This window comes from Trachymyrmex septentrionalis, unplaced genomic scaffold (assembly GCF_001594115.1).
Source record: "Trachymyrmex septentrionalis isolate Tsep2-gDNA-1 unplaced genomic scaffold, Tsep1.0 scaffold132, whole genome shotgun sequence".
NCBI classification, from domain to species: domain Eukaryota; kingdom Metazoa; phylum Arthropoda; class Insecta; order Hymenoptera; family Formicidae; genus Trachymyrmex; species Trachymyrmex septentrionalis.
Window position 1 is genome coordinate 323,263 of NW_017304461.1, and position 10,039 is coordinate 333,301.

Genomic DNA, 10,039 nt, shown 5'->3' on the forward strand with positions numbered 1-10,039 from the left:
ACACGATGCAAAAGTTATCTTTAAATGTAAAGGCTTAAATTCACGATGCATAATTATATACAGTGCCAGAGTTGTAGAGGAAAGATAATAAGTATATAGAAAAAAGTCGAAAGCATAATTCTATTAAAAATGAATCAGAAGATCAACCGAGGCAGAATAATAACGTAATGGAACGAGATAATTGATATCGCGTAATCGGTATATCGGTGCCCCTGTATCCTTCCGGATAATAAATTGTACAACGAAATTCAATCTTACGTCGAGAAGAGCCGCCCGATTTGGTTTCCCTGAATGGCTGCAGGGAAACCGACGATAGGAACGATCGGGTCTTTTAAAGAGTTCTTCGTAATTGCAATACGATCAGATCTTGTATTTTCGTCGCGAGAACGATGCGACATTTTTACGCGAAGTAAAACTCTGGCGCATACGATTTACCGAAACTCGCTGATCTCATTCGCCATAGGTAAACGAGAGAGGATAAAACATGAAAGAAAAAGAAAGAGGGAGAAAGAGGAGAGCTTGTCGCAAATTCCAGCGTTTCTCGGTGAATTCTTCGAGATTAATTTCCGTTTTCCGCCATTTCGCAATGCATGCAAGAAAGAATGTACAGAGAATGTTGTGGAATTTGTCGGGACAGAGAATAGTATCTAAACTTATATTAGAAAAAATAATGCAGAGAGAGAGAGAGAGAGAGAGAGAGAGAGAGAGAGAGAGATTGGGTGAATGAGAGTGAGAAAGAGAGTAGAATAGAATAAGATAGAGTAGAGACGAGGTACGAAGCGTTCGTAGGATTTGCGAATTATATGATAAACTTTATGAGGATTCGCCGCGGGAAACTCTAGCTGCGACGATTTATTTGTCTCGCGATTCGGACAAATGGCAATTCTCGTGATCTGCCGACTGTGGGCCCCGCGAAAATAGAACACGTTCGTAGAAGCAATATAGAAAGTAGCGTAGCAATATGTTATCCGTAACGTGAAACGACGTATATCTATGTACGAAATATATACGTGTCACTCTATGTGGTGTAATATTCGTGTAAACATTAAATTTGAAAAAAAATTGTCGTGTATTTATTATCGACGTCTCGTTACTATTCGTGTACGACATGTATGAGAAAAAGTGTGTACTTGTTGAGATCCTAAGCTACCAGATCCGACATATTTGTCGAGGCTGTGATACAGTTCTCGATGTAGCCACAAAAACATAAAAAGAGATGTAGGTAATTAGAACGTAGTGCGTTTTGCTTAATGCTTGAAGTCATTATCATCTCTAATTGCAAGAATATTGCTTAATGAGTTTTATGACGATGCTGTAAAAGCGTAATATTATAAAAATCTAGAGATACAATTAACTTAAAACTTACAATTTAGAGTCTTCATTAACGCCATGTTGGCATGTTTCTTGGTGTCTTGTGCCAAATCTTGTTCGTGCAGTTAAACGAAGACGAGTATAAGCGGGGCCCGTAAGAGACGCACATCCGAGACGAACGATTGCACGAGATTATTACGGTATTAGACTACAGCTTTCCACTGCGGATTCCGAAACATACAAGGTGCGTGAGATTTTGCGCATCTACTCCCGGTACGAAACGCGAGTCAATTCGATTCGCGAATCCTTTGCCAACGCTCACTTCGTCGACATACATATATTTAAAAATGTCTATGAAAATCTGTATAAGAAGAAAGGCGCAGTAAATTACAGGAGATGAGAGAAAGAAAGAAATATATAGAAATAATGTAAAAAAAAAAGGATATGCGAGATGAAAATGTGACGATTTTTCGAGCCGTGCGTATGAATTTAAATTAAATAAATAATTTCCTCCTTTTTTAAATCTATGATTAATTGCGTTCTAATTACTGTTATCCAAATTATAAATATTCCGCCATGTATTTTGACGGAATTATTGTTATTACTATTCTCGCTTTAATAATAATAGTAATAATAATGAGCAATAGTATCCTGTATTATCGCAATTCAATGTTATTATGTGATCTCAAGCTATTGTACTATATCGCATAACTATATTACACAATATATTTGATCGATCTTTCCCTTAAATGTAAATATAGCAAAACTAATTAACGTTGAACGTTGTCGCCGCTGAGATACCTTAAAGGATGTTGTAACACCGATTTCTTGTAATTTCGGTGGACCCTCATTTCGGATTTACTCTCGTTCGCGTATCTCTGTACGTATAAGTATGTACGTGCGTAAGTATGATATATATGTCTATGAGAGAGAGAGAGAGAGAAAGACGCATTTGGTCATTATTTAAATAATTCAATTTATTTATTCACGTATGGCGTAAAAATTATCGAGCATTGTTCAAAATACCGAAATTAAAGATGGAATATGACAAATTTTATCAGAAAGTCACTAAAGTCAACTCTACGTTTACTGAAATTGGACACATATATAGTATAAATCTATTTCTTATTACAATCGTTAATCTCTTGCGTTGGAATTCAATAGATAATTATTCAGTAAATAATTGTATACGTCTAAATTGCGTATGTTAATTCGCAATTAATACAGCGATAAACATTTGCTGATAAGAAATAACATTTCAGCTATGTAATCTTCTATAAAGTTCAGACTTGGATAATTTAGCAAATTAGATACCATAACATGTTAAATAGCGAATGTGATGTGTCTCTCGTATATAGTATTCTTAATTCGTAATATTCTCCATTCTTTTGAGCAATAATAATTTTACTAAAATATAATTTGACGAATAAATTTCCAGATCAACTTAATAATTATTAGAATGCGTAATTTTAAATCAATAGAAACGATCGCGATCGCATTATTTGTGTGTGTACAATCGTGTGTTACAACAGATTGCTAATTCCAACGGAAGGGATTAAGTCGTTACAGTAAATTACACTCTTTCAATAACACTTACGAATCCGCCCGAACTTCAGAGGGAAACAGCATCCTTGAATGTGCAAGTTGTATACGTCGAGGAAATATAACGAGCTGCATGGGAGTAGTTTCTTATCGGAGGAAGTACGCGACGATTATTACGATTATTTGTGTAAGTCTCTCATGTAACTAACCCAGTCCATATCCCAGCTCGGTCGTTGTCGGCCGAGGCTTTATTGTACGAATTGCAGATGCAATCAAAGTGACTGTGTTAATCGAAGCAAGTCGTAACAGAAAGACATGTGCCGCGCGTACTGCACTTCCTCGGTCACGTGACACGTACTTCCGGTAAATGCAAAATTACGTATACGATATACCAGTCGCACCCAATTATTACTTGACCGAGATTGGCAGCCACTTCGCCAAGAAAGACGCGGAATTCGTAGTTGTGCCTATTAACCCCTATGCCGAAAGAAATTGCAAAGAATAGGTGGATTAAAGAATATTGATAGGATTTCATTTCGTTTGAAACAACTTTCCATTTTTTAAATCATGAATAGATATAAAAGTTGTCTGCTTCTTATTTCTCTTGATTTTTTATTAATTATATATTTATACTTGTACATCGCATAACGAATTTCTTTTTATTCTAAAACAACGATAAAATGATGTCAAAATGATGTCAAAATAATTCCAAAATGATCATTAAAAGTCTCTTTTTAATCGTTTACAATTCAACGTTATCGTAACTTATTGTTCTGCTTGGGATACTTATTGATAACATTATGCTGGTCCTATTTTAAAGGAATTGGAGAAATTGGAGAAGAAATTGAAAAGAATTGAAGAAGTTATATTTACGAAAAATATTAGCAGTATTAATACTACACCGGTAAAAATAATTAAAAAATAGAGGTATAATAATAGTTTATTCTAATTCTGTAAACGCGGAATTTCATTTTTGAATTTAGTAGAATAAATTTTTATCAATTTTTTTTAATCCACTTATTTTTTGCATAAGGAATGCATAAGAGTACATAGATAGCGAAAGGATAAAATTTCATAAACGTAGGTCAAATGGAAAATTGATGTCGCCGTGCGTTATTCGTAATGCCATCATCCACAACGATGCTTCCATATTGGGTATATTAAGAGAAAAGAATAGAAAAAAAGAAAGCGAATTATAGAGCGAATTATTCGTTGGCAGCTGCTATTGTGAACAGACAATAAGCAATGTGAAAAAAAGTGCAAAACCTTCCCCGCATTCGATACGAAGGCTCGATCGATCGTTGTCTCGTTAGGAAATGGCAAACAACGTTGGCGAATATCGATCGATGATAATGATACATAATTAAATATAACGAAATCGAAATGGATTCGCATCGATTTGACTCTCGATATCATAACGACGAATTTCTCTCTCCGTTAGGAAGGTATTGGACAACGCTTATCTATGTATTATTGTTATACTATAGTTTCGGCAGCAGTAAAGTTTGTCGTAAAGTCACAGTCTGTAAGGTACCTATTTAACGTCGTATCGTTATATCGTAGATATCTAACAAGCTGGTGTATGGGTCCGATTTTCATGCCTGCGTAAATAATCAAGACAAAAAAAAAAGAGATTTAATGGGTCACTTTAGAGAGCGTATGTCTTATTTTTAAGTGTCGTTATACCGTGCGGTTATAAAAAATTGTTAGGAAAGATGGTGCTATTGTACGATTAAGAATCTTCCTTGAACGAAGAAGATTGCAGGACAGATTAACAGAGAGGAAGGAGGACCGCACTCATTTGTATATTTTTTATATGTTTAACATGACTAATGCCGGCCCCAAGAATTGCCAGATTTCACTGCGAGATTGTACTTGAATCGTTGACGCTTGTACGAGATACGTGATGCTATTGCAAAATTGCAAACTACTTCTATATAAACGCTAATAAGATTGCAGAGAATATATAAATACGATTACAAGATACATTTCATTAATAGATCAATACGAGTTAATGACAAGTGGAAATATCTCCACTGATAGAGAGCAGTAACGAATTCGTTGTAAACTATTTAATGTTTATTCCGATGTATATGTGTCTAACGTGTTTATGTACATGAGAAAATATGCTGTATCGAATAAATGAACTAAATGATCTCTAAACTGTTTCCTTTCAACGATTAATGGTTTCGCTCATTGATTAAATTTAATAAATGTTATCAAATATATTGGACAGAGAGAAATCCTACTTTTTTTATCATAACTCTTAAACAAATTTTTTAATAATCTAATAAAATAACTGTAATAATTATATTGTCGCCTCTTAATCAATTCTTAATTATGAATTTTTTAATCTTGCTTATTCTTTTTCCTTTTTTTTTTAGAAGGCCGATAAATTCGTGGATAATAAACTATTATTGAAATATTCATATAATTTATTGCAACCTATTCATTTTAAGACATAATTTTATACGATGTCATATTTGATTCTAATAGTTTATGTTATTATAAATATATTAATTATTTATTTGATGCAATGAAAAAGTTTCTGGTTGAAAATGAACAAATCAGAATTTTCTAGTTAAATTTATTAGTATTAATAATTGAGGTAATCGAATTCTGGTTGATATAATATTATTTCTACTAAAATCTACTAGAATTCTTATTTTTATCAGAATAATTATATCAATCAGAATCTAATTATCTCAAATAGAATTCTAGTAAATTTAACCAGAATTCTAATTCGTTCATTTTCTACCAGAATTACTATTTAATCCAACCAAACCATTTTTCTCAGTGTGCATATAATATCTAAGAGATCTCTAGATCTTGTCATATGTATATGATATAGTCTTCGTAGATCTGTTATGCCAATTTGAGATAATTTCAGATCAGACTCACCGACACTGATGCGCAACAGCGGAGCTGAAACTGCTATAATCTGTAAAATAGACACATTCAAATTAAAATAGTCTAAATATCCAATATTTCAAAAGATAATTATTACACGTGTTCAATCGTTTATTCATATCTTTAAACAGAATTAACAAAAAAATTAACAAAAAAAATTAAATAACATTAAACTACGCAAAACTTGATAAATGTTAAAAACTAATTTTCTTTTAAAATATAATCTATAGAATTGATAAATATATTAATGTTACAAGTGTATTTCATATTAAATGTTTATCAAATCTATTTTAAACATTTCAAAAATATAATCAAATAAATTTAATATACAACGTTGCGGTGATAAACGATACTCTGTAAGTATCAAATCAATCAATAATAACCCATGGTTGTTCCGCTGATGCCGGATGTCCTCCTGGACCCCTCCACACGTTCAGATGTCATCAAATTGCAAATTGTCATCATATACTTTTGCTTCTTTCTTGAACTCCTTCACACTTACACTCGTATTTACAAGCTCACACTTATGAAGCAAAATATGAAAATCGAACAATATTTCGTACTCTCGATGACACAATACACGCGCGATGTGCGACTTTTTTCTGTAGAGACAAAAGAATTAATAAAGGATTATTTGTAGACCACTTTTACACCGAGCACTTGATACGCGTACTAACTTTAGTTATAGTAACGAAACAAAATGGTAGACAAAATTCGTAAATCGCGCGGCTAACTTCACGCGTCAGGAACAGCTACTGCAATAACGATATACGTAGATACTACACTTTTTTACACTCAGATGCACTTTCGTTCGTTTTCTTGTCTCGAATAATAAATACGTAACGCCGCGGTTGCCGCATTTAATATACGACATAAATGAATATATGTAATCTCGAATTAAAGCGAATCTCCGCGGATTGAACGATATCCCGAAAATATGACTGCTGTCCATGTCGATTGTTCTGTGATGGACTTCGATCGCGCAAGTCTCACAGAATACTCGTTTCAGGAAATTACCGATGTACGAACGTCGAATATATATACCATTGAATATATACCGCGTTACGCGATAAGTGTTAAAAACCTGGATTACCTGCGGCTGTACTCACAACGCGTCGCGACGCCACTTGACTCGAAGTCGATTCGTTTCTCAACAGTAACAGTCCGCTAATCGAAAATTTTGAATTACGATAACTTCACTCTAAGCGTCGCTAGGTTTGTTCGCGTCGCTCCAACATGCTCCTACCATAGTTCTTACTCACTCTGACGAACGCGTTGAAGTGAGTAGGAAACATATTGGAGCATGTTGGAGCGACACCAACAAACCTTCCAATACGCGAGTCATATTAACATCTAATTAAAACGCAACCGACCGTTTGAGAATACACGATCGATTAGTGTTATATATTAGTGCAATACGTTTTGAACATACAAATTTCATAGCACATAAGAAGAAGAAGAATTTCATGGATAACAATATTATATATTTCATGGATAACAAATATAAATTATCGATATATCAATCGCGTTTTCGGTATCTCAATCGATCCAGCGACTCACGTATTACTTGCATTTGTCCAATGAACAAGCTACTTTCAAACTAGCGGAAAATTCAAAGTGCGAAAATATATTGAAACGTGTAAAATATGTATAATTATGTAATTATTTTTATAATTGTACATCATGTAATATATTATATATATTATAAATTTTATTTATAATTATATATAATTATTTATTATTGTAAGTAATAATAATTATTGTATAATCATATTAAATATATAATTATAAATAATATTGTATATTGTATTATATATATATATATATTCGAATTTTTATGTTTTGGAAAGATTGAAATTGCTTGGTTTTAAATAAAAAAGTAAACAAAGCAATTTTAAATGTATGAAAAAAAAAGAATTAAACGTAATATATATTTAAATAAGTAACGGATTATAAAATATTCAAATTAAATTCAATTAAAAAATTGTAAAAACTGTCACTTTTAACTAATAAATGCTAATAACAGTCAAATAATACATTTTTTGTAGCTGCAAAAATAATTAATAACATTTTTTGCATTTATAATTTTTTTAAAACTTTTATAAAAATAAAGAAGGTAATCAAAACTGTTAGACAGAAAAAAAGAGGAGAGAAAAGTATATAAACAAAAAAGATTTTATCCGTTTATGGGATATAATAAAGCTCATCCGAAAATCTTGAATGACACAGCATTATTATTATAATATTCGTCTCGTTATGGAACATGAAAATAAGAGATTCTTTTTCATTATGGTCACTTGATACTCTAAATATTTCGAAGCATTTTTTTATTGGTCAATGAAATGTAAAATTCTTTCTTCTGATTGGTCAATCAAATCTTTTGACGCATTTGTAAGATATTCATAATCGATTATTATATTTAAGATTATCTTAAGCAAGTATTGTCTTAAGATATTATAAGTCAATCGCAATATCTTACAACGCATTACTTAAGATGGTCTTAAAATAAAAATGGACTATAAATACCGATTATATGTCAAGTGAACCGCACCCTTAATTACAAAGAACGAAAACCGACGTGGTCGATAAAGAAGGCTTGCGAGCACATTGGCCGTCTTTAGCTTCACGGGGCACAACAGTGTGGTGACGACAGCGCGGCTATGAGAATTGCCCAAAATCGCGGGAAACGCGTCCTGCTTCAGGAGATACGCGAGGTATGTCCGCTATTCATTATTATCACAACAATTGGGACGATCAACGGGGTGGAAATTGGGACGGCCTGGAAGTCCTCGCGGTGTAGAAGCCAACGTTCGTCGTCCGGGTGAGATAGACCCGGTTGGACGTGAGAAAAGTAGAACCCCTCGAAACACGAGGCCCGCGGCTGTGGCGCCCAGCGGTAGTAAAAATTGTTTTCGACGCCTGAGTCTTTACCACTGACGTTCAACGGCTCTTACGGACCGCCGTTGTTGCAGAAGTCGATGCACTTCCATCATTCGCAACTAGCGGATCGCAAAAGGCTGAGGATGCTATGCTAAGGGCCGAGTCATGAATACCATTAGCACAGAGTCTAGGAAGGCGTCTGTGCCGGATCGCGCCACATCCCAAGCGAAAACCGACGAGACCAGAGCTTCGACGAGCGAGGACGCTTGTGATGACCGAGAGACATCGCAGGACGATTACAATAGCTCTACTCCGAGTAGGAGCCGTTATGGTAGAACAATAAAACCCAGGGCAACCATTCACAATGCTATGGACATTATACAGGTATATTCCGTTTATTTCAGATGCTTCTCTGTATAATGAAGCATCTATGTGAAGGTGCTGTTTTATTTATCCGTTTTTGTCGTATGACAAAGGTGCAGGACAGAGAGATTTTTGGATCTCTCTATCCTATAACCAAGCAACAGGCTTGAGAAATTTGTACGACAAAAATGCACAAATGTAATCCCACTCTAATGTTGCTACATTCTTGTCGACTGCGTATATTAGCTCAGTCGAAGTATATAATATTCATGGTATTTGATCTTAAATATATTTTTTAATGTTATAATACACAATATTTTTCATGAATTTTTTTTATATTAAATATTAAGTAAATTATGTTTAGTGTCTAAAAGCTATCATTTTTTTCATGTTATTTAAAGCTTGTAATTCATCATTCTTATATAATATTTATTACTCTTTTCTAATTTTGCAGAACTTTAAGCCAAAAATACGTAGGCAACTAATTAATTCTGTCGATAATATGGACGAAAGCTTAGAAGAAATTAATACAGATAATAATGTAGAAGTCAACAATTCATCTATGTTAAATATTATAGGGGAGATTCCATCTCCAAATATAGATAGTCCTAATATTGAATGTCCATGGATAATAGGGCAGTTGGCTTGGGCAAGAGTAGGTAATTTCCCATTTTGGCCCTGTATGGTCACAATTGATCCAGAATCAAGAATATATTATAAAATGAGAGGTAAATTTTTCAAGTTCATGTATATTTTTTTCATCAAAATTATATCTGTATTTAAAAAGTTGTCTCCAAGGCTCGATTGCACCGTCATTTTGACTTGAGAGAGAGAGAGAGAGAGAGAGAGAGAGAGAGAAATAAAAACGTTTATTATTGTTCTAGAGCAAGTTCTCTAACAGTTCTAGGAACATTTAGCAGATAAGTAAAATTACAAGATGAGAGGCAAATTAAAATAAAAGTAATATACAAATAAAAATGATATACATGATATGAGAGAGAGAGAGAGAGAGAGAGAGAGAGAGAGAGAGAGA

General features: G+C 33.5%; 1 protein-coding gene across 3 annotated transcripts in view; it reads left to right on the plus strand.

The window, feature by feature from the left end:
• The first annotated feature begins 8,439 nt into the window (after window positions 1–8,439).
• The window catches only part of LOC108757129 (histone-lysine N-methyltransferase NSD2), an 8,122-nt gene continuing 6,522 nt past the window's right edge, over window positions 8,440–10,039 (plus strand). For 2 of the 3 annotated variants that reach the window (XM_018501518.1, XM_018501520.1), the window contains exons 1-2: window positions 8,440–9,027; window positions 9,461–9,734. In XM_018501518.1, coding sequence (XP_018357020.1) covers window positions 8,809–9,027; window positions 9,461–9,734 — 493 coding nt within the window. In that variant the 5' untranslated portion in view covers window positions 8,440–8,808. The remainder of the gene's footprint in view (window positions 9,028–9,460; window positions 9,735–10,039) is intronic. The other variant, XM_018501519.1, reaches the window with a different exon arrangement.